The sequence below is a fragment of the Miniopterus schreibersii genome (genome assembly GCF_964146895.1).
Source record: "Miniopterus schreibersii genome assembly, chromosome: 2".
Classification (NCBI taxonomy): Eukaryota; Metazoa; Chordata; class Mammalia; order Chiroptera; family Miniopteridae; genus Miniopterus; species Miniopterus schreibersii.
Window position 1 is genome coordinate 185,737,035 of NC_138102.1, and position 24,024 is coordinate 185,761,058.

At 54.1% G+C, this 24,024-nt stretch overlaps 1 protein-coding gene across 5 annotated transcripts in view; it reads left to right on the forward strand.

The window, feature by feature from the left end:
* PPARA (peroxisome proliferator activated receptor alpha) overlaps positions 1-23,299 on the forward strand; it is a 51,958-nt gene extending 28,659 nt beyond the window's left edge. For all 5 annotated transcript variants that reach the window (XM_081129446.1, XM_081129444.1, XM_081129445.1 and 2 more), the window contains 5 exons: positions 5,858-6,018; positions 9,408-9,546; positions 10,559-10,761; positions 17,214-17,661; positions 21,173-23,299. In XM_081129446.1, coding sequence (XP_080985572.1) covers positions 5,858-6,018; positions 9,408-9,546; positions 10,559-10,761; positions 17,214-17,661; positions 21,173-21,420 — 1,199 coding nt within the window. In that variant the 3' untranslated portion in view covers positions 21,421-23,299. The remainder of the gene's footprint in view (positions 1-5,857; positions 6,019-9,407; positions 9,547-10,558; positions 10,762-17,213; positions 17,662-21,172) is intronic.
* The last annotated feature ends 725 nt before the right edge of the window (positions 23,300-24,024 follow it).

Genomic DNA, 24,024 nt, shown 5'->3' on the forward strand with positions numbered 1-24,024 from the left:
TATTTACTTATGTGTATGTATATATATATATGTATATATATACATATATATATATAGTAAAATATGTCTTTACTGATTTCAGAGAGAGGAAGGGAGAGGGAGAGAGAGAGAAACATGGATGTGAGAGCAGAACATTGATTGGCTGCCTCCTGCAGGCCCCCGACTGGGGATCGAGCCTGCAACCCGGGCATGAGCCCTGATGGGGAATCGAACCGCGATCTCCTGGATCCTAGGTCAATGCTCAACCGCTGAGCCACGCCGGCAGGGCCTGAGGATATTTTTTGCATTGATGTTTAGAGAGAGAGAAACATCGATGTGACGGAGACACATCGATTGGCTGCCTCCCACCCTCAGGGCCGGGGATCGGACCTGCAACCCAGGTAGGTGCCCTTGACCGGGAATCGAACCCCCGGCCCTGCGGTGCGCAGGCCGACGCTCTAACCGCTGAGCCACGCCGGCCAGGGCCCAGCCTGTATTCCTCGAAAGCAGAGATTCCTGTTGTAATGAAAGCGACTCCCTTTTAAACCTGGACGTGTGCGTGACCCGCCTGCCACCTCCTGCCTTAAGAGCGACAAGGCAGGTGGAAGGAAAGCTCGGGGTCCACTCCGGTGGCCTGCGGCGTTGCTGGGGAAGAGGCATCGTGAAACGCTTCGTGTTCTGGGCGGCGTTGACGCCAGCCTGGTAGGACGCGCTCTAAGCGGCACCTCGTTTGCCGGGGCCTCCGTCCGGGCTGGACTCACGGGGCTTCCTGGCAGAAGCGGGTCCTGGGCTGGGACTGAAGAAAGGGGGTGTGGGTGAGCCAGGAGCGGCAGCCTGTGGGTGGGAACGAGGCGCGTGTGGTGGTCGACTCAGAGCAGGAAACGGGCCTCTGGGAGAGTCCAGGTCAAGGGCTGTAAGTCCCCCAACTTTATTTTTTTCTTTATCCAAGTGTTTCCTTTATTATCAGATATATGATAAGATCTGCCTCCCTGAGTAAGTTTACAAGAGTAAATGCACATTTATGGGGAAATTATTAAGTTTTTTTTTTAATTCTTTATTTTTTATTTTTATTTTTGTTCAAAATATTACAGATGTGCCTTTTTCTCCTCAATGACCTGTTCCACCCCCCTCCAACTTTATTCTTCTTTTCTGAAGACATTTGAGTATCCTGGGTCCTTTCCATTTTCCTATTAATTTTAGAATCAGTATGTCGCTTCAGACCAAAGCCGCCTGCTGAGACTTGGATTGGGGTTGCGTTGAATCTATAGATCGACGTGGGGAGAACTGACGTCTTAACAGTATTGAGTCTTCTGAGCCATGAACTTACTTCTCCATTTACTTTAGGCCTTTCGTTTCTCTCCGCAGTGTTTTGTGGTTTTTCCTGTACAGGCCTTTTACATTTTTTTGGTCAGATTTATTGCTAAGTGTTTTGTATTTTTTGATGTGATTGTAAAAGGTATTTTTCAAATTTCAATTTCTGATTACTCCTATTGATAAAAATACAATTGATTTATGAATATGGATCATGTATCCTGCACCCTTGTTAAACTGATTAATTAGTTCTAGAGGTTTTATATACATTTTTTTAGGGTTTTCTACACAGACGATGATGTCATCCGTATATAAAGACAGTTTTCCTGCTTCTTTTTCAAGCTGGATGCCTTTTATTTTTTTTTCTTGTCTTATCACACTGGTCGCAACCTCCGGGACAACGCTGAATAGATGTGAAACACCCTCGCCTTGTTCCTGACCGTGAGGGAAAGCGTTCGGTCTTTCCCCGGAGGTGTGATGTTAGCTGTAGTTTTTTCTACATGCTCTTTATCAAGTTGAGCAGGTTCCCTTCTAATTCTAGTTTTCTGTGAGTTTTTATCTAGAATCGACGTTGGATTTTTTTCCAGTACTTTTCCTGCATCAAGTAAGATAATCAGATTGTTTTTTCTTTGTCAGTGTTGTTCATATAGTGAATTACATCCCTTGATTTTCAAAGGCGAAGACCACCTTGCATTCCCAGGATAAACCCTCCTTGTCCATCATGTGTTACCCTCTTCAGATACTGTTGGATTTGATGTGCTGACGTCTTATTAAGAATTTTTGCATCCACGTACATGAGGTGTATTGGTTCTATTTTCTTTCCTTGTCGTCTTTGTCTGGCTTTGGTGTCAGATTAACGCTGGCCTCGTGGATGATTTAGGAAGCACCCCCTCCTCTTCTGTTTTCTTTAAGTGCTTCAGTAGAATTGATTTTATTTCTTCCTTAAATGCCGGTAGATTTCGCAGATGAAACAATGTTCTTTTTTTTGTTTGTTTCTTCCCCAGTGTTGTTTCAATCGGTTTCATTTCGGGTAGTTTGTTTGGCTATGTCTTCAAGTTTACTAGTCTTCCTTCTGCAGTGTCCAATCTGCTCCTAATCCCATTCAGGGTATTTTCATATCAGACATTATAGTTTCCATCCCTGGAAGCACGACTGGCTTTTCACCTCCTCTCTCTACCTAACATGTTCGGTCTTTCATCTGGCTTCTTGAACATCTATAAATACAGTCATCATAACTTTTCAAATATCTTTTCTACAAAATCTATCATATGGGTTATTTCTGGGTCAGTTTCAGCTCGTTGATATTTCATTTTATGGGTCATATTTTCTGCTTCTTTGTGTGTTTTGTCATTTTTTTTTTATTGGATGTCATACAGTGTGAACTGTGTCGGTGATGAATATTTTTGTTTTCCTACAAATATTCTTGAGCTTTGTTCTAGGAGGCAGTTAAGTTCCTTGAAAAATATTTTGTCTTTTCAGGTCTTGTTTTTAAGCTTTGTATTGATTCTGGAGGTGATTTTTGCTCAACACTGAGGCAGAGCCCTTTTGAGTACTTTCCCAAATGCCCCACGAATTCTGAGACCCCACTGTGAGCGGTGGGACCCCGACACCATCCAGCCCCATGTGAGTCCCGGGTATTGTCCCCTCTCATTGTTGTAGGTTGCTTGGGGTCTCTTTTCTTTCAGGCTCTCTCGGCTGATAGAGCAAAGACATATTAACTCACGCATGTACACGTACCCACAAACACCCCTCTACAGTAGCCGTCCGTATCTGTATTGAGGTAAACATGAGTTCCTACTGCTGTTTGCACCCTCCCACTCCAGCAGCGAGAAACCCAGCTCCCACCACCCACCGTTCATTGAATTAATTGTTCATGTCCAGGTACCTGTATAGTGGTTTCAGAATTGCTGACCCAGCCCCCGGTTGGTTACCGTATCGGCCAATGTACAGTGATTACATCAGTTCCTTTGCCTTTAGCCTCAGACCCCGCTCGTTCCCAGGGTTCGGCAGGCCAGCCCCACCTCGCCGTCGGTGAGCTTGTTTCATGCTCTGAACGCCGCTAGATTCTTCTGTGCATTCGGCCTTCCGTCCTGGGCTCCCAGACCTCCTGAGTTGTTTTATTTGCAACGTTGAGGTTCTCTCTGTAAAGTTCAGTGGATTTTGACAAGTGCGTAGTGTCACATATCCACTGTTAACATTGTCACATGAATAGTTTCACATCCTCCAGAAACCCCCTGTGCTGCTGGTCTCCAGCCCTGCCTGGCCCACTCCCGCCCCAGCAACTGATCTTTTTTTTTTTTTTCAATCCTTGCTCGAGGATATTTTTTCCCTTTGCTTTTCAGAGAGAGTGGAAAGGGGAGAAAGAGAAACATGGATGAGAGAGAGACGCATCGATCGGTCGCCTCCCACACGCACCCTGACGGGGGTGGGGGATCGAGCCTGCCACGTGCCCTTGGCTGGAATCGAACCCGGGACCCTTCAGTCCTCAGCCTGACGCTCTAACCACAGAGCCAAACCGGCCCGGGTGCAGCTGATCTCTTTACTATCTCTGCAGTCCTGCTTTTTCCAGAACGTCGGGTCTCCGGAATCACACGGTGCGCGGCCTTTCCGTCTGGCTCTTTGCTCTCCACTCACCGCTGAAGGGCGCCTGGGCTGCTTCTGATTTGCGCAGTTAAATAAAGCTGCTGTGAACAAACGTTCACGTCTGGCTTTCGTGCGGACGAAAGTTTTCAGGTTACTTGGGTGAATCCCTAGGAGTGGAAATCCTGTAAGACGTCGCTTACAAGAAACTGCCAGGCTGTCTGTCAACGTGGCTGAGCCTGTCGCAGGCCCGTCAGCAGCGGGAGAGTGCCCGCGGCTCCCCATCCGCACCAGCAGTCGGTGTGGTCAGTGTTTTGGATTTTGGCCATCCTGATGGGTGTTCGTGATGTCTCTCTGTGGTTTCAATTCGCGGTGTCCTAACGATCGGCGACGCGGCCCATCTTTTATATGCTTGCTTCTGACCCGTGTGTCTTCTCTAGTGAGGCGTCCGTTCAGACCTTTGCCCATTTTTTTAAATTGAGTCGTTTGTCTTGTTATTGTTGAATTTTAAGTCTTCTTTGTATATTTGGGTTTTAAATCTTTTATCAGATGGCTGTGTTTTGCAGATATTTCCTGCCTGTCTGTGGCTTGTCTTTTGATTTTCTTAACAGTGTCTTTTGCAGAGCAGAGGTTTTAATTTTAAGAGAGTCCAACTTATTTTTTTCTTTCGTGGATTATGGTTTTGGCACGGCCCATGTGGATTTAAAAAAATTTTTTTAAATATGTTTTTATTGATTTCAGAGAGAGGAAGGGAGAGGGGGAGAGAGAGAGAAACATTGATGAGAGAGATCAATCAGCTGCCTCCTGCACGCCCCCTACTGAGGACTGAGCCCGAAACCTGGGCCTGTGCCCTGACCGGGAATCGAACCAGCGACCTCTTGGTGCATGAGACGATGCCCCGCCAGCTGAGCCACACCGGCCGGGTGTCCACGTGGGTTCTGGTGCCATTTACCGAGTTAACAATTGCGGAAGAGCTGGAAGGAAGCAGACAAAGTGGCAAATCCTGTAGGACGTGTCAAGTGCGGGGGCTTGGGGAGCCCATGGGTGGGGGGTCTGTGAGACAGCCAGGCCTGTGGGCCCAGAACCCGGCAGCTCAGCGGGCGTGTCAGCTGTGCCAGCTCAACAGCAGCCGCAGGGGCACAGAAGGGGGTGAGACAGCCCAGGACAGGGACCGACAGGCTTGGAGCCCCGCCACCGGCCGCTGCCTCCCATGTGCAATCATATCCTCATAGGCCCGACTGAGACACAGACTGGGGGTGCTTTGAAAATTCATCAGTCATGCCCTGGCCGGTGTGGTTCACTCGGACGCACCCAAAGGTCTCAGGTTCGATTCCCGGTCAGGGCCCGTACCCAGGTTGCAGGCTTGATTCCAGGGAGGGGGTGTGGGAGGCAGCTGATGGACGCCTCACACACCAGGGGTTCTCTCTCCTTTCCCTCCTCTCTCAGATGCCCAGCGGTAGGTGGGTGGGCATGGAATACTATGCAGCTGTGAAACAGTCACACCGTGGAATACTATGCAGCTGTGAAAAAGAGGGACCCCTTGCCCTACGAGACAGCAGGAGGGACCCGGAGAGGATTATGCTGAGTGAAATAAGCCAGGCAGAGAAAGACAAGTGTCACATGATCTCACTCATAGGTGGAACCTAATGAACAAAATAAACTGATAAACAAATAGATCCAGAGACAGAGAAGCACGGAGCAGACTGAGGGGTCTCAGGGGGAAGGGGGTGGGCGGGGAGAGGTTAACCTAAGAACTTACATGCATATGTGCATAACCCACGGACACACAGCAGTGCGGAGAAGGCCTGGGGGTGGGGGGATGCGGGGTGGAGGGGTCAGCGGGGAACCAAAGAGGACATTGTAATACTTTCAACAATAAAGATAAATTTAAAAAAAAAAAGATTTAAAAAAAACAAAAAATAAAACCAATAAAAACATTAAATAAAAAATGAAATAACATTCACCCGTCTTTCCTGCCTGTCCTCAGACACCCTCTCGCCGGCCTCCAGTCCCTCGTCGGTCACGTGCCCCGTGGTCCCCGGCAGCGCCGACGAGCCCTCCAGCACGGCGCTGAACATCGAGTGCAGGATCTGCGGGGACAAAGCCTCGGGCTACCACTACGGGGTTCACGCGTGCGAGGGCTGCAAGGTACGCTGGGCCCCGGGGCCGGAGACGGGTGGCCTGCGTCAGGGACTACGAGGGCTTCCTTTTATTTTTATACTGAAATGTTTGTCATTGCAAAGACCTGCGGAAAGCTGTAGGTACGAAACCGGCCTGAGCAGCTGGTGAACTTCTCTCTCCAGAGCGTCTCCGGCGCCTCGCCGGCTGGGCTCTGTAAATGCCTCGGAGAAGGGTGTTCTTTCTTTTTTAAAAAATGTGTTTTTATTGATTTTCTAGAGAAAGGAAGGGAGAGGGAGAGAGAGAAACATGGGTGAGAGAAAATCATCAGTCGGCTGCCTCCCGCACACCCTCTGCTGGGGCTCGAGCCCAGGATTGGGGCAGGTGCCCCGACCAGGAGTTGAGCTGGTGACCTTTGGCGCATGAGGTGACGCTTAACCGTAGAGCCGCACTGGCCGGGTGAGAAATGCGTGTTTTAAAGGCAAATACACCACGTCCAGGGTGATCCCTTCGTTTGGATACGAGGTCAGAGAGTGTGGGCCCCTCGCTCCCTCACTAGGACGTCGGGGGGCTGTGGTTCCCGCGGCGATCAGACGTACCGTGTCGGGCTCAGCACCCCGCAGCACGTGCCGGGTGACGCCCAGGCCGGCGCTGCTCCCCACCCCTGGCACCCCTTCCTGGGTGTCGGGCGTCTCTCCACCCCAACCACGGGCACCCTGGTGTCCTCGCTCTCCTGCCAGCTCGGCCAGACCCTCACGCGTGGCCCAGAGCAGCAGGTCAGGGGGTGGCCATGTCTGCAGCATCCTGCCCCCTGGGTCCCGGGCCCCCCTGACTTCTCAGCATGACAGTAAGAGGGGCCCCCTCCCGACACCCCGCAGCTCCCGCCGCGCTGCATCCTCTTAGAATTACGTGCACCTCTCGGGCTCTGCAGCTCACGTCCGGGGGACGCAGGAGAACTGGTCGATTCCCGGTCAGGGTGCATACCCGGGTTGCGGCTCGATCCCTAGTCAGGGGCGTGCAGGAGGCAGCCGATCCGTGACTCTCTCATCGTTGACGTGTCTCTCTCTTTCCCTTCCTCTCTCTGAAATTAAAAAAATAAAAAAATGAAAGAAACGTGACTAAAACAGTGACGTTGGTTAACGTCCGAAGTCCCTTTCCTTTGCGTACGCTGACGTGATCACTAACTTTTGGAATATGCCACAGCCTCTAGTGGTGCCCTGCACACTCTGCATGCTCCAGACACCCACATCGGGCCACATGGGCTGGACTGTGCACAGGTAGGACGGGCCCCGTGGGCCGCCTGGTGCACAGGTAGGACGGGCCACGTGGGCCAGCCTGGTGCACAGGTAGGACGGGCCCCGTGGGCCGCCTGGTGCACAGGTAGGACGGGCCACGTGGGCCAGCCTGGTGCACAGGTAGGACGGGCCCCGTGGGCCGCCTGGTGCACAGGTAGGACGGGCCACGTGGGCCAGCCTGGTGCACAGGTAGGACGGGCCCCGTGGGCCGCCTGGTGCACAGGTAGGACGGGCCACGTGGGCCAGCCTGGTGCACAGGTAGGACGGGCCCCGTGGGCCGCCTGGTGCACAGGTAGGACGGGCCCCGTGGGCCGCCTGGTGCACAGGTAGGACGGGCCACGTGGGCCGCCTGGTGCACAGGTAGGACGGGCCACGTGGGCCGCCTGGTGCACAGGTAGGACGGGCCACGTGGGCCGCCTGGTGCACAGGTAGGACGGGCCACGTGGGCCAGCCTGGTGCACAGGTAGGACGGGCCACGTGGGCCAGCCTGGTGCACAGGTAGGACGGGCCCCGTGGGCCGCCTGGTGCACAGGTAGGACGGGCCCCGTGGGCCGCCTGGTGCACAGGTAGGACGGGCCACGTGGGCCAGCCTGGTGCACAGGTAGGACGGGCCCCGTGGGCCGCCTGGTGCACAGGTAGGACGGGCCCCGTGGGCCGCCTGGTGCACAGGTAGGACGGGCCACGTGGGCCAGCCTGGTGCACAGGTAGGACGGGCCCCGTGGGCCGCCTGGTGCACAGGTAGGACGGGCCACGTGGGCCAGCCTGGTGCACAGGTAGGACGGGCCACGTGGGCCGCCTGGTGCACAGGTAGGACGGGCCACGTGGGCCAGCCTGGTGCACAGGTAGGACGGGCCACGTGGGCCGCCTGGTGCACAGGTAGGACGGGCCACGTGGGCCAGCCTGGTGCACAGGTAGGACGGGCCACGTGGGCCAGCCCGGTGCACAGGTAGGATGGACCACGTGGGCCGGGCCGGTGCACAGGTAGGACGGGCCACATGGGCCATGGGGTGCACAAGTAGGACGGGCCACGTGGGCCGCCTGGTACACAGGTAGGACGGGCCACGTGGCCCGGCCTGGTGCACAGGTAGGACGGGCCCGTGAGCCAGGTGTCTCTGCATCCTGACCTTTACCATCCTCTCTTACCCTTTCCCATAATCTCACACACCCTTTGCCACCCTGCTCTCCACACCTAGATAACTGATCAAATGGGGATACGGCCTCCTCCCTCGTTCCCCGGGGAACTGTGGTCCCCTCGCCTGTGGCCCGCCCGACCCTCAGGCAGACACGAAGCCCGGCGGGACGTAGAGAGAGGAAGGGCCCCGGTGCCAGCGCGAACCGCTTCCCAGCCTTTCTAACACACGCCTTCAGAAAGCTGCTTATAAACTATTACTTTTGTTCAGAGATTTTAAATAAAATTTTAGTTTTAAGTATAAAGTCGTTACTTACTGGAGAAAGTTTAAGATGCTTTTATAAAGCAGGAAAATTGTTTACGTAGAGCTGGCTTCCCTTTATCATATTTTATTATAATTTTTGTCTTTCAGGGAGTTAACGTTCTCTTACAAAAATCCGTAGAAAGTTTTTAGTCACGAATACGGTTATGTGACGAGAGGGAAAAGTTAAATCTGTGTAAATTTTAACGGGACTGAGCTCCTCTCCGGGAGATGACGGTCGTGTCCTCCAGGCCAGATGGGGACACTTGGGAATTACTTTGGATTCGGCCTCGATTTCTTGTCTCTAATTTTACATGTATTGAAATTTAAATTTTTCAATTCATCCCAATTCGATCAGACCTTTCAGAACTGTTTCTCTAAAGTTAGCTCATTTTAAAGGAGATAATAAATGAACAGCAAGCAGGGTGAACAGCCCGGCCAGCGTGGCTCAGCGGCTGAGCGTCAACCCACGAACCAGGAGGTCGCGGTTCGATTCCCGGTCAGGGCGCAGGCCCGGGGTGCGGCTCGATCCCCAGTCGGGGGCCTGCAGGAGGCAGCCCATCAGTGACTCTCTCATCATTGATGTTTCCATCTTTCTCTCCCTCTCCCTTCCTCTCTCTGAAATTAAAAAAAATAAATTAATTAATTAAAAAAAGTGACTGAAACAGTGACGCTGTGAATACTCCCCGCGCAGGGCTTCTTCCGGCGAACGATTCGACTGAAGCTGGTCTATGACAAGTGCGACCGTAGCTGCAAGATTCAGAAAAAGAACCGTAACAAGTGCCAGTACTGTCGCTTCCACAAGTGCCTTTCAGTTGGGATGTCCCATAACGGTAGGTAAGGTTGTCTCTCGCATTTTCCCAGCCCGTGCCTCAGTTTCCCTTCCTCGTCTGCTCAGAACAGACCGTATTTGGAACGAAGGTGCTGTGGCATTTAATACCCACGTCATTCTATAACCATAGTAACCTAAAAAAATAAGAATCTCGGATAGCTGAGACTCGGCCCAGCACTGGAGTTACTGTTAGAAACTTCAGACGGTAAGACTCGGATACAAGATTTTTTAAAATCTCTATATTTTTTTATTGGATATAAGATTTTTTTTTTTTTAATGTTTTTATTGATTTTTAGAGAGAGAGGAAGGGAGAGGAATAGGAAGAGAAATATCACCGATCGGCTGCCTCCTGCACGGCCCCTACTGGGGATCGAGCCTGAAACCCAGGCATGTGCCCCAACCGGGAATCGAACCTGTGACCTCTTGGTTCTGGGCGCGTTGCTCAACCACTGAGCCGCACAGGCCAGGCGCTGATACAAGGTTTTAAAACCAGTTGTACACCACTGGGCTGTTGTGGTGTTTATATCACACCCGGCAAGCACGTGCCATTTTAAGCATCTTACCCCGTCCTGAATTTAATTGCGTTCAATCATACCCTGATTTTAGAACATGCCGATTATTGCGCAAAGGTGAATTTAAAATAACGACTGCACAAAAGTTGCATGTCTACTTTCTGCAAAAAAAAGACTAGGTTTGCTATGAGCTCACTCTGAGGCTCCCTGTCGCCTCCTTGGCCGAAAGGCGCCATCAGGCCCCAGCCCCGGTCCCACCACTGAAATGACTCATTAGCCCGGCTGCCTTTGGGAAGGCCCAGGACGCACGGAGCTGGAGTCTCACCTTCCTCCCCAAAGTAGGACGTCGCGTGGGACGCGAGGCGGGTTGGCCTCACCTCTGCGTTTCATTCAGAGCTTGACTCCTGCCCCTGCGTCCCGCGCCGGGGTCGGCCCGGTTCACGCTCCTTGTTCACTTGTTTACCCCCCCTTATCCCGTTTCTCCCCCCACCGCACCCCCAGCAATTCGCTTTGGACGGATGCCAAGATCCGAAAAAGCAAAACTGAAAGCGGAGATCCTCACGTGCGAACACGACGTAGATGATTCCGAAACCGCGGATCTCAAGTCCCTGGCCAAGAGGATCTACGAGGCCTACCTGAAGAACTTCAACATGAACAAGGTCAAGGCCCGGGTCATCCTCGCCGGCAAGGCCAGCAACAACCCAGTAGGTGTCCTCGAGTGCGAGTCCCGGGTGTTCCCTTGGCAGCCCGGCAGCTAGCGTGGGGGTGTGTGTGAGAAAACAGGTGTGAATGCTGGGAAGATACTGTGTATCCCCGAGGCAGCCGGGCCACAGTGGGATGGATACATTTCATCCAGAGATGCTAAAATGTAGCTTAACAACAGCTCCCATCTGTGGGTTTGATCTACCTCAAAGCTCCTGGGGACCAAGCTATTAAAATGAGTAATTTACACACACACACACACACATGCGCGCACGCACACACACACACATGCACACATATACATACATACACACACATGCACACATGCACGTGCACATACACACATACACGCGAGCACACACATACACATACACACAACCTAGTTAATAGCTACCAGATTCTAGGGTCGTTTCTGAAGTGCATTTTTTTGTATGTCTTTATTGATTTCAGAGAGGAAGGGAGAGGGAGAGAGAGAAACGTCAATGATGAGAGTCATCGATCAGCTGCCTCCTGCACGCCCCCCACTAGGGATCAAGCCCGCAACCCGGGCATGTGCCCCGACCGGGAATCGAACCGCAATCTCCTGGATCCTAGGTCGACGCCCAATCGCTGAGCCACGCCGGCCTGGCCTGAAGTGCATTTTTTTAAAAATCCCCATTTTAATGCCAGAAAATGAAACCATTCACTCTCCACTCAAAACGCGTTCTTGCTCCCTTTCTCCCCAAACTGCGGCGTCCTCTTTGACCCCCGCCCCCTGCGCGCACGCTTTCCTCAGGGAGAAGGCAGTGACGCCGAGGGCTTAGAAAGGGCGATTCCTTCACGGAAACTTGACTGTCTTTTTGGACAGCTCTGGACCTCTCAAGAGCGTCAGTGAGTGCCCCTTGGGGCCCCGGCACCCCGTCGCCTGGCAGCCTAGCCTCGTCCCACCCCCACCCCGTCCGTAACCAAGTCCGTCTGCATCGCAGAACTAATCTCCGAGCTGCCTCCCAAGAGCGGGGCGGCCGAGGTTGGCAGATAAAGACATTTGGCGTTTTCCTCCGAGCCCGGTGAACCGGGTTTCATTTGCGCTAATGAGTAGCTTGAAACAGTCCTTACTGGGAATTACGAGCTGGGATTTTTAGTCACAGGAAAATAAAGCATTTCACAAGCTCCTTACTTTCATGAACAGACCAACCTCTTTTTTTACTGAGTCTTAATTCTTCAGTGAATTCTCCAATGAAATAGGCTGAGACATTTTAGGAGAGTTCAGCAAACTCTGTTAAACTGGTGAAGCCACACCTGCGCCGGGCAGCCCGGAGGCCTGAGCAAATTAGACCCTCTTTGGGTCATAGGGGTTAAAGCAAAGTAACCTTTTTTTTTTTTTTTTAATTTTTTTTTTTTAATTTTAGAGAGGAAGGGGGAGAGAGATGGGTTTGTTGTTCCACCATCCACACAGTCATTGGTTGCTTCTTACATGTGCCCTGACCTGAGACTGAGCCCGCAGCCTTGGAGCATTGGGATGACACTTAACCAACTGAGCCACCGGCCAGGGCTGACCTTTTAACTTTGAATTTCTATCCTGGGAGCAGTTGGTAAGTGCAGCCCAAAATCTGAGTGACCGAAAATTCTGATCTCTTTCAGATCTTTTTGGATCTTTCTGAGATTTTTTTTTTCTTCCTTGGACTTTCAGAATTTAAAGCAAACTTACAAGTCATCTTTACTCTGTTTTTTTAAATGTTTTTATTGATTTTAGAGAGACAGAGGAAGGGGGAGGGAGAGAAACATCGACCGGCTGCCTCCTGCATGCCCCCTCCTGGGGCTCGAGCCCCAACCCGGGCACAGGCCCTGACCAGGAATCGGCAACCTCTCAGTGCCTGGGATGTGCCCGGATGCTCAGCCACCGAGCCACCCTGCCCAGGGCCCATCTTTACTCTTAACCAAACGCTCTTGTTGAATATTAATCTGACTCCCATGGAGTGTCCCGGGAGGCCCGGGAGGCCCGGGAGATCCACGAGCCTCAGAAGGAGCCCAGCACCCTCGGCCAGAGCCGATGACGTCCGGGCAGCTGGTTCCCCTCAGAGGAGAAGCTGTCCTTTGCTCTGAGGAGATAAGTAATGGGCCGTGGTCTGGGGCTGGGCTTCACTGTATCGGAAAAACGGGATTTGGGGTGCTGCTGGAGCGGTGCCTGCCCCCCAGCCTGCGGACCACACGTCCACCGCCCCTCGCTGCCTGGGGGTCGCGGCTTGCTCTGGGCCAGGCTCACTTCCCACACTCATGCACACTTGTGCGTGCTCACTCATTACTCGCACATGCACACATCACACTCATGAACTCCCATGCACACACGCACACACGTGCTCACACATGCACCCGTGCACTCACGCATGCACCCGTGCACACTCACACATACATACACATACACACACATGCATCCGTGCGCGCACACATGCACCCGTGCACACACACACACACACGCACCCGTGCACACACACACACACACATGCACCCGTGCACACTCACACACACTCACGCATGCACCCGTGCACACTCACACACACACACACATCTGTGCGCACACACATGCACCCGTGCACACTCACACATACACTCACGCATGCACCCGTGTACACTCACACATACATACACATACACACTCACACATGCACCCGTGCACACTCACACATACACATTCACACATGCACCCGTGCACTCTCACACATACACACTCGCACACGCACACTCACCCTCAGTCTTCGCTGCCTCTGGCTTTGGGAGCTACCTCATCTCTGAGAAATGGGTGCCGGTTACTCAGTTAAAACAGCAACACGTTTGCACTGACCATTGAGACTTTAGAGACTCAGAATATAAGGTGAAACCTAAGTCGTCCTGCTCTTTAAATCTAACAAACGTGCCAGGACTGTATTCCACTTAAATGAAGGGGACAGCGTGTGTTTATTTCAGGGATTCCCATATTGCTCAATGTTGTCAGGAACTGTCTTTAGAGTCTTTAAATATTTTTAGTTACAAAAAATGTTTATCCTCTGAAACTGAAATTGAATTTTAGACAAAACCATGAGTGGTTTGCAGCCAGCCTGGTGTGCAAACGGAGTCACATGGAGCCAAATGTCTTGTTTGGGGTTCGGGGCGGGGGTAGAAATTAAGCAAAGAAACTAACTTCCCCCATGTGGCCGAGAACAGGCCCTAAAACTAGCTGCGGGAGGAGTTCCCGCGTTGTCCTCGACAGCTCGGGCCTCCGGACGGGACTCCTGGCACCTCCAGGGCTCGCACTGCCCCTTAGACGAGCCGCCTGGCGCCACCCGGGGCTTCCTCCTGCGCGCGGTGGGAATATTCTGTGTACAGCTTAAGTTGTCTTTGGATTGAAAAATGGGCTTAATATTTTATACTGTTTCATAGAAACGTGTGGGAAAACCCAACCCCATGTTCATTAAATAATTTCATCCAGAGCAATTCCACCGAGTTTTTCTAAATTCTCGAGTGTTTCTAAAAGGGGGCACTGCCTGATTTTTTATAGAAGATGCCGTGAAGCTGTGTCGTGGAGGTGGGTGGTTATGAGCGACACTGTAGCTCACAGGGCGGCGGTGACGCAGGCAGAGGTGGCGTGTCGGCTGGCAGCCTGCTGGGCTCCGGGCGGGCGCCCTCGGGGGACACCGGGCAGCTTTCCGCCTCTCTGTGTCGGTCCCGACCACACGCTTTGCTCACGCGTTTGCAGTGACCACCGGCTGTGTCCGGTGTGTGCGTGTTCAGGCTTGAGCGCAAAGGGCACGTTCCAAAGTGAATTATCAGCTGCACAGATCTTTTTTTTAAACAGTCCTATCACGAATGTTTATCGGTTCATTCTGGCAAATTTTCAAGCGTTTTAGCTACAGCTTCTCTCTAGATTGGACTCATGTTGGCTTCTTCAAGCCCCCCGCTTGGTCCGAATTCAGATGGCTTCCAAATTTGCCCGTTAGTGAGGCCTGCCTTCTCAGACCCAAGCGATGATTTGATGAAAGGGAAATGAAGTACTTGCTCCCTCTGAGCCCCCCTTTGTGAGAGCGTGTTTCCCGTAACGCTCGTCCGGGGCCAGCCCCGTGGGCAGGAGGCCTTTCCCCGGCCTGCTCAGGAGGCCGCGTGGGGTGCAAGCTCGGCGGCTGCTGTCCTGAGATTCTTAACCGTTTTCGAGCAAAGGGCTCCCTGCGTGCCTTTTGCACGGGGCCTTGTGCAAGTCCGGCATCTGTAATCAGACTGTGGGAACCATGCTCGCCCGGCCGGGTGTGTGGAAGACCCGCAGCCCACGCTCAGGTCACAGACTCTGGGAGGCCCTGTTTCCTTCAACTCACGGTTTCTTGGAACTCTTTTTTTTAAAACAAAACAAAACGTTTTTTACCCCTGCTGAACACACTTTAAGAAGCCAGGGATTTGAACAAAGTCGAGGCAGCCTGATAGTCTGTTTTCTGGAATTGGGGGATCCTGCAGATGTCAGCGCCTTAGCCTGAGCCCCGACTTCCTGTGCCGCGGGACTGCCCCCGTGTTTTTACTACACGGCGGTCTGGCTGCCTGCACGGTCTCTGGAGAGAGGCCTCTCTTGTCTCCCCGCGTCACACTGAGATGCACAGGAATTTGGCTTTAGATTTCGTTGCAGAATGTTCCCGCCCATTCAGAGTAACTTTGAAAACATCCCCCTGCCTCAGATGTGGACTCGGGTTATTTTTCCCAGCACTGCATCGCACATTCTCAATTCCGTAAGCGTCTCAAAGGCAGCCCGTCGGGGGGTCCTGGCACACCCACCCTCCTGTGCCCGCAGGTGGTTTTGTGCTGCGGCTTCTCGGATGCTCTGTGGCCCAGACATAGGGGCCGCGTCCGGCCATGGTCCAGATGCCTGTGGCATTGCATGTGGCCCCCGGGCGGTGATCTTTAAAGTTGTGGGCTGCTCGCGTGCTCTGTTTATATCTTCGGCCGACGGTGGCCCGGCCACTCGCACCGCTCTGCACACACGTCCGGCGGTGATTCTGCCCGGTGCGGGAGCTCATGGCCGCTCTCCCGCACCCTCCCAGACAGGTGCGCCCTTCGGGGCAGGCTGCTTTCAGGTTACAGGGCCCGCATCTCCTCTTTCCTCCGGTAAGCCTTGATCAAGGGCAGGGCCAGTGGGGACATGCAGCCGGCTGCCACGGGGCTTGGCGCCTGTTCCAGAACTTGAGCTCTGATGTGAAGGCGCCAGGCCCACGCATGGGAAACGGGTTCTCCAAGGCTTTCTGGTTACCCCCCGGGCAAGGCTCTAACATGCCCGAGTGCTTATTTCTACGTAAACACCAGCTTTCCGAGTCGTATATACTTACAACCCAGATTTATTCATTCCACAGTCAGCGTTGCCCCGGCCGGCGTGGCTCAGTGGTTAGAGCTGCGCCCCTGATGGTCCCAGGTTCAATTCCTGGCCAAGGGCCCGTACCTGGGTTGCAGGTTCAGTCTCCGCCACCGGCCAGGGCATGTGCAGGAGGCAACCCATCCTCACTTTTAGGGTGAAGAGGAAAGAAACAGAAACAACAGTCAGTGTTAAGTATAATTACCTGTTAAAGTTCATAAAATGGTAAAATTAAGAACTATAAGGCTGCTACAGTAGTTAGGTGTTTGGAGAATATTATAATAAAATGGTAAAAGCGCTTTGCTAATTTATCTCGTCGGCTCTGTTGCCGAGATCAGTGCTTCACTGTCTCAGCAGCAAAATCCCTGCCCCGCCCCCCAGGGTCCGGCGGGGACTGAATGTCCTGCCGGCCTCGGCTGTGAGCGCTGTCGAGGTCCCCTTGCCCCGCGGATGCCGAGGTTCTTTAAGAACGGGGCCTGGTTTGTTGTTGTTTTTATTTATTTTATTTATTTATTTTTTATTTTTTTAAAATATATCTTTATTGATTTCAGAGAGAGGAAGGGAGAAGGAGAGAGAGAGGGAAACATCAGTGATGAGAGAGTCACCGATCAAGCCCACAACCGGGCATGTGCCCTGACCGGGAATCGAACCCCGATCGCCTGGATCCCAGGTCGACGCTCAACCGCTGAGCCACGCCCGCTGGGCTGTTGTTGTTTTTAAACCCTCACCCGAGGATATTTTCCCCATTGCTTTTCAGAGAGAGTGGAGGCGGGGAGAGACATCGATGTGAGCGAGACTCGTGGGTCGGTTGCCTCCTGCACGCACCCTGACCGGGGCCGGGGACTGAGCCTGCAACCGAGGTGCGTGCCCTCGGTCAGAATCGAACCCGGGACCCTTCAGTCCACGGGCCGGCGCTCTAACCACTGAGCCACGCTGGCCGGGCTGCTGCTGTTTGTTCACTGATCTGTATTGTTGAGAATATCTCGGCTGTCTGCCCGCCCCCACGGGGACTGCGTGTTGCACACACTCCGGCCCTCCCCGGGTGCCTTGGGCGCGGTGATGATCGGGGGACAGTAGCCGCCGGCCACCCGACTCACTGCGCGCCTTTCTCCGCAGCCGTTCGTCATACACGACATGGAGACGCTGTGCATGGCCGAGAAGACGCTGGTGGCCAAGCTGGTGGCCAACGGCATCCAGAACAAGGAGGCGGAGGTCCGCATCTTCCATTGCTGCCAGTGCACGTCCGTGGAGACCGTCACGGAGCTCACGGAGTTCGCCAAGTCCATCCCCGGCTTCGCGGGCCTGGACCTCAACGACCAGGTGACCCTGCTGAAGTACGGCGTCTATGAGGCCATATTCGCCATGCTGTCGTCCGTGATGAACAAGGACGGCATGCTGGTGGCCTACGGCAACGGCTTCATAACGCGCGAGTTCCTCAAGAGCCTCAGGAAGCCCTTCTGCGACATCATGGAGCCCAAGTTCGATTTCGCCATGAAGTTCAATGCCCTGGAGCTGGACGACAGCGACATCTCCCTTTTCGTGGCCGCCATCATTTGCTGCGGAGGTGAGTCGTCGGCGTGACCTGCTGGTCCCGTGTCGCTGACGGAGGCCCGTTGTGCAGGACTGGCAGTGGCATCCACGGGGGCGGCGTCCCTGTGGGGTGGGCACGGGTGGGGGGGTCTGCGCCCTGCATCGCCACCTGCTGGAAGCCAGTGAGAGCTGCACCGACACCGCGTCGCATGTCGTGATGTGAACACATGGTGCACGTTGGCTGTGTATGTTCCGTTCACAGTCGTAACGTATAAACACACTCTCTGTGATTAGAACATAACAGTCCTGTCAGGTGGTGTGTCTGGTGTGGTTGGTAATGACAGTGTGCGCTGTGTGACACTGATACAGCCAAGGGCCACAGAAGGACGTGTGAGTCCACAGTGGGCAGGTACCACGGGTGGTGATGGAGCTGAAGCTTCGGGTCCCTGGGGAGCTCGCGGCTTCGTGACGTCGGGGCACAGCCGCTCCCCGCGCGCTTGGAGACACTGGTGTGACAACCGGCCGCGCTGACAGCCGTGCATCGTACAGCGCACAGGTGCGCAGGACACAACGCTCGATGGTGAAGAGCAACTGTTACTGGCCCAGGTGTTTACTGCGCTTTTTATTGTTATGTTTTTATTTTTGGTTAGTGCTCACCAGAGGATACTCTCACCAGGGAGGAGAGAGAGAGGAGAGAGAAACATCGATTGGTTGCCCCCCCACATGCCCAGACCTGGGCCGGGGATTGAACCTGCCCCCAGGTACATGCCCTTGACTGGGAATCAAACCCGCTACCCTCTGGTCCAACGGCTGACGCTCTAACTGCTAAGCCACACTGGCCAGGGCCTTTTAATTGTTATTTTAAGTGAATTCTTCTGACTTCTTAGAACAAGTTAGCTGTCACACAGCAGCGTGTTACGCCAGCAGCGGCCTCGCACATCTTGTGTTTATCTGTCTCTTGGTCGTGCCATTTCCTCCTGTGCTCAGTTTAATCTCCTGTTGTTTTGGACAGTTATGTGCTGTGCAGGCCAGTAGCCCTGGAGCACGAGGCTGCACCATACAGCCAAAGTGTGCAGTGGGCTCCAGGTGTGTAGTGGCTCCAGGTGTGCAGTGGCTCCAGGTGTGCAGTGGCTCCAGGTGTGCAGTGGGCTGTACCATCCAGGTGTGCAGTGGGCTCCAGGTGTGCAGAGGGCTCCAGGTGTGCAGTGGGCTCCAGGTGTGCAGTGGCTCCAGGTGTGCAGTGGGCTCCAGGTGTGCAGTGGGCTGTACCGTTCAGGTGTGCAGTGGCTCCAGGTGTGCAGTGGGCTGTACCGTTCAGGTGTGCAGTGGCTCCAGGTGTGCAGTGGGCTGTACCATCCAGGTGTGCAGTGGGCTCCAGGTGTGCAGTGGGCTCCAGGTGTGCAGTGGCTCCACGTGTGCAGTGGGCTCCAGGTGTGCAGTGGGCTGTACCGTTCAGGTGTGCAGTGGCTCCAGGTGTGCAGTGGGCTGTACCGTTCAGGTGTGCAGTGGCTCCAGGTGTGCAGTGGGCTGTACCATCCAGGTGTGCAGTGGGCTCCAGGTGTGCAGAGGGCTCCAGGTGTGCAGTGGGCTCCAGGTGTGCAGTGGCTCCAGGTGTGCAGTGGGCTCCAGGTGTGCAGTGGGCTGTACCGTTCAGGTGTGCAGTGGCTCCAGGTGTGCAGTGGGCTGTACCGTCCAGGTGTGTATGTGTGTGCTCTGTGATGTTCAAAGAACAACGAAATTGCGTAACGATGCATTTCTAAGGACATATGCTGTCGTTAGGCAGTGCATGACTATATGTCATAATCATGTTATTGTAATGTTATATTCGTGTGTCCTATGAGGTGCCATACACAGGTCAGAGCAGTCACTGCTGCCCGCTGTTGATACGTTCATGCCGTTTCATAATGAGAAATGCCAGTAGTCACCAGCAGCAGTCGGGAAGTTCGCTTTGCAGGAAGGGAACTTGGCCTCTCCGCAGAAGCCGGCTCTGCAGCCCCCAGGTGTCTGGCTCAGTGTCTCATTCCTGTAAATAGTGCTGTCCCGGGTCTGAGAAGGTCATCGCCCTACTGTAAAGTCCGCTTATCTCGCCCAGCCTGGGGGCACCGATGGGGCTCCTGCACCGCAGACTCCTGGAAGCTGTGCGGTGCCGTGATGGACTCGCTGGCAGAGCTGGGGGGGCGCGGGGGAGGGCAGCCCAGCCCCACGAGGTCTCCCTGTTCCCGCCCAGGCGGGCAGCCGGTGCGGGGAGCCCTCACGCTCTGGCAAAGAGAGTAAGTGGCAGCGCAGCTGGACGCCCACGGTGGGAGCTGTGGGTACAGAGAAGTTAAAGAACTATTAATATGTAGCGTGATCACAGTCTCATAAAAGGCATTGTGATCATGTATCGACCCGATGCAGAGATGTCAGGTGAGACACACATTACACCTGCACGATGGGGTTACAATTATGGGGGGGGGGTCACTTTATTTTTTTTAATTTCTGTTTAAAAAGTTAACTACAGCTGACCCTTGAACTGTATGGGCCCACTCACACTCGGTTTCTTCAGTAAATATGCAGTTGACCTTCCGTGTCTCAGGTCTTACATCCACAGATTCAACCAGCCATGGGTCAAAAACAGGATATAAAAAAAAAAGTTGAATTTATTGGGGTGACATTGGTTAATAAAATCATATAGGTTAAAAACAGTAGTTTCAATCCCTATTTGGGGATCCGTGGATGAGAAGGGCTGACCGTGCATGTTGATCTGCCCCGTGTATTACATAGGGATTTGGGTGTCCACAGGGGGCCCCAGAACCAATCCCCCACAGATACCCAGGGACTGCAGTTATGTTTGAGGGGAGTCCAAAGTTAGACACGTATTTTCAACTGCATGGGGGTTGGCACTCCTAACCCCAACATCGTTCAAGGGTCAGCTGTGTATTTTACAGCCCCCCCCCCCCAAAAAGAACAATCTACATTATGAGCAACACTTTTGAAAATCGTAGTAGTGGGTGACGCTTTACACTGCCTCTTAAATATGGGGTGAGGGGTGGGGACAGGGTGTATTTTCTGGACAAGCCTGCAACCAAGGCACGTGGTGTTGGCTGGAATCAAACCCGGGACCCTTCAGTCCGAGGGCCGATGCTCTAACCACTGAGCCAAACCATCTAGGGCCTGCGTATCTAGTTTTAACTCAGGAGGGAGAATTTCATCTCCCATATCGTGCAAAGCTGGTTGTACATTGTAACCATCGTCCAAGTGTATACTGACCCCTAGTGTTTGGGGGTGTTCACCTGACGGCAGTAACCGGCAAATGCAAGAGGACAGGGTCTAGTGGATTTACAGCCGTGTAAACTTCCAGGAGTATTTGTCCTGCCTGCCCGTGAGCCTGGCGACTTCGGGAATATCGGGTTGTCCTGTAGTCGGGCCTGTGGTGCCTAAAGCCCGAAGCTCCAGGTGAGGAAGCCCGGGTAAAACCAGGATCCTGGTGTCTCAGGCGGGTCCGGCTGTGAGGCGGCGCCGTGGCGACTGTCCACTCACTCGTCTCTTCTCTCCTTTGGGGACAGATCGCCCCGGCCTCCTCAACGTCGGGCAGATCGAGAAGATGCAGGAGGGCATCGTGCACGTGCTCAAGCTCCACCTGCAAAGCAACCACCCAGACGAGGCCTTTCTCTTCCCGAAACTTCTGCAGAAGATGGCGGACCTGCGGCAGCTGGTCACCGAGCACGCGCAGCTGGTGCAGGTCATCAAGAGGACCGAGTCGGACGCGGCGCTGCACCCGCTGCTGCAGGAGATCTACAGGGACATGTACTGAGGCTCGGGAGTGGACACGGAGCGAGGGACTGTTCAGAGGTGCCGGCGCTGCAGAGGAGTGGGATCAAGGCCGCCTTTCCCAACGTCGCTGGTTAACCCCTGGGACGGACCGCGCGCCCGAGGTAACGGGACCGTCCTCGCCGCCTCCCTTCACCCAGTTCGCGCTTCTGAGCGCGCCGTCGGGGCGTGGAGAACTCGGGGAGTGGTGTGCGGCCGGCTGCCCTGAGCCTGCCTGGCGTTAGATCGCTGCAGATTCCCTTACGTCGCGATAGTGATTTACCGCGGAGTTTACCTGGTGACCTCAGAATCGTGGTCTGTCTTCCCCGGGCACCACTGCGGACCGCTGGGCTCCTTTGTAATCTTGAAAACTAATCAGCACTTTTTAACTTTTGTAATCCTGTATATCTAGATGTAACCAAAGGTTAGCTATTTTAAAAGCTGCAAAGTATTTATTCGGAAGGCTTCGGTTCCGGTTCCTGAATTCGAAGGGAGACGTGCTCTTTTTTAATCGTAGGATTTAGAATTTCAGAAGATTATTGGATAAGCTATCTGAACGGGGTCGTGGTGTCGCCCGGTTCCCTGTGTGAATGGTTGTATCTGGGGCATGGAGACGCCCATCTCCAGGTCGGTGCAGAAGGTCCCGGGGGCCGCGTCTCGGCCGCCCCTGGTCTGGACCACGGGCCTGTACGTAGCTGGCGTCCGTGGGCAGGACGGTCATGAACCCGAAAGTACCTCAGTGTCCCAGTCCTCTCACCTGGCTCCTCTCACATCTGCACCTGCCCAGCAGGGCTGTTTGGGGCCACAGTCGTATTTTCAGGGCAGCCTGACAATTATTTGTAAATGTCTCTGGGCCCCAGGTGTGAAGGCAGCTCCTTGGTCGTTCCCTGTGTTGCTTTTTAAATCTTCAGCTTTATTTTTGTAACCTTGGTGGCAGTAGCTGCTCCCCAGAGCGGAGAAAACCAGGTAAATGTGACTTTATAATGGGGGTGGGGGGTGTCACCAGGAAAATGCCCCAGGCGGGGGTGGGGGGGGCACACGGTCCTTTAAAAGGTTTCTCTTAGTCTCAGGATTCACAGCAGGCTGGTGGTTTTTACAAAGACTGACCGCTCAGTGCCCTTTTCCAACCACATACGTAAGGTGGTTGTTCCCACACCTGAAATACTCGTTTTTGCCCTAAAGGTCAGCCTCTCAGCCAGGTCCCTTGGGAAAGTGATGTTGACGGTGCCCCGGGCAGGTGACTGGAAGCCCTGTCCCTCTCCCTCTCTGTCACCTTAGTGCATCCACTGTCCCCTCAGACATTTCAGCTTTGTCCCCGCCTGCTTGGTGTCTCCTTGCGCCCCCCCCCCCCCCAAATCTCTGGAGAATCTGGCTCTTTAAGGCCGTTGTCATTTATGGTGAAAGAAGGTTTAGGGGTGATGCTGGTGAAGTTCCCGGAGTTAGGAAAATGCAGCCGTAAAAGGAACAATAAAACTGAGGCTTCAACCGGGAAAGAGCGAAAGTTGCCACTAGGACGTCCTTTTAAAAATTCCGCACAGAGCTGCTGTTTTTTAAGATCCGGCCAAAGGACCCCCTGGAAGCACATAAATATCTCCACACGTGGATGACACCGGCGAGTGGCGGTGCCGGTCTGGAGGGACTGAGCTTCGAGTCCCACGAAGTGTCCGTGTCAAGGTTCTGTCCTTGAATGAGACCCCCCCCAGGAGTCCAGAGGGCCAAGAGGTCGGTCCAAGGTCGCTGGGGGGATGGATCCCAGACCCGGGTCTGTGGTGCTCCCTGACCACCGGCCTCGAGACCCAGGCCCTCAGGGAAGCTGTTCGTTCGGCTTCAGTTTCATGAAACCCGCGCGGAGTCGCCCCTGACCCGCCCCCGCAGCGGCAGCCGAGCTCGCGGCGGGCGCGGCTGTGCGTTCGCCGCGCTCCTGAGCGCTGGTTCTCTTGGGCCTGGCTGGACGACCGGCCACGTCCCCGGTGAAGCCACAGAGGAGGCCACACGTGACCCCAGCACGGAAGTCGCTTGACATCGTTAACTTTTATTAACAGGAAGAAAATGACACATTCCCACTCGTTCTAAATAACAGAGTCACTAACTGCCACTCAGAATATTTGGGGCCAACTAATCAGGTTTCTCGGAGCGTCGATCGTCAAACACAGTCACGCACCAGCTCGGGTCCCGCAGTATTTCAGATAGGGGCTCGTGGACGGTGCCCGTGTGCTTGCCGGGTGCCCGTGTGCTTGCCGGGTGTCCACGAACATCAGCACAGAGGACGCCAGGCACCCTCACAGGTTCCAGAAGCTTCCAGCCCCAAGCGTGGAGCCGCCTCCTTGGGGGGACGCAGCCCCGGGACCGCTGGTCCCTTTACACGTGCGTCTTCCTCTGCTGGACTTGTCATCGTGAGAGTGCCGGTCCTCAGGGACCACCAGCCGCAAACACCTTGGGCTCGAGTGCTGATGGGAACGAAGGGGCATCGGCTCCTCCAAGACGCGACTGCTGGCGGCATGGTCAGCTCCGCTCGCACCCCACAGGTCCTCCCCGCCCGTCCTGCCGTCCCGCTGGGTGTCCCACACGCGGATTCTGCACCCACCACCCACGAGGGCTGCGCTGCAGG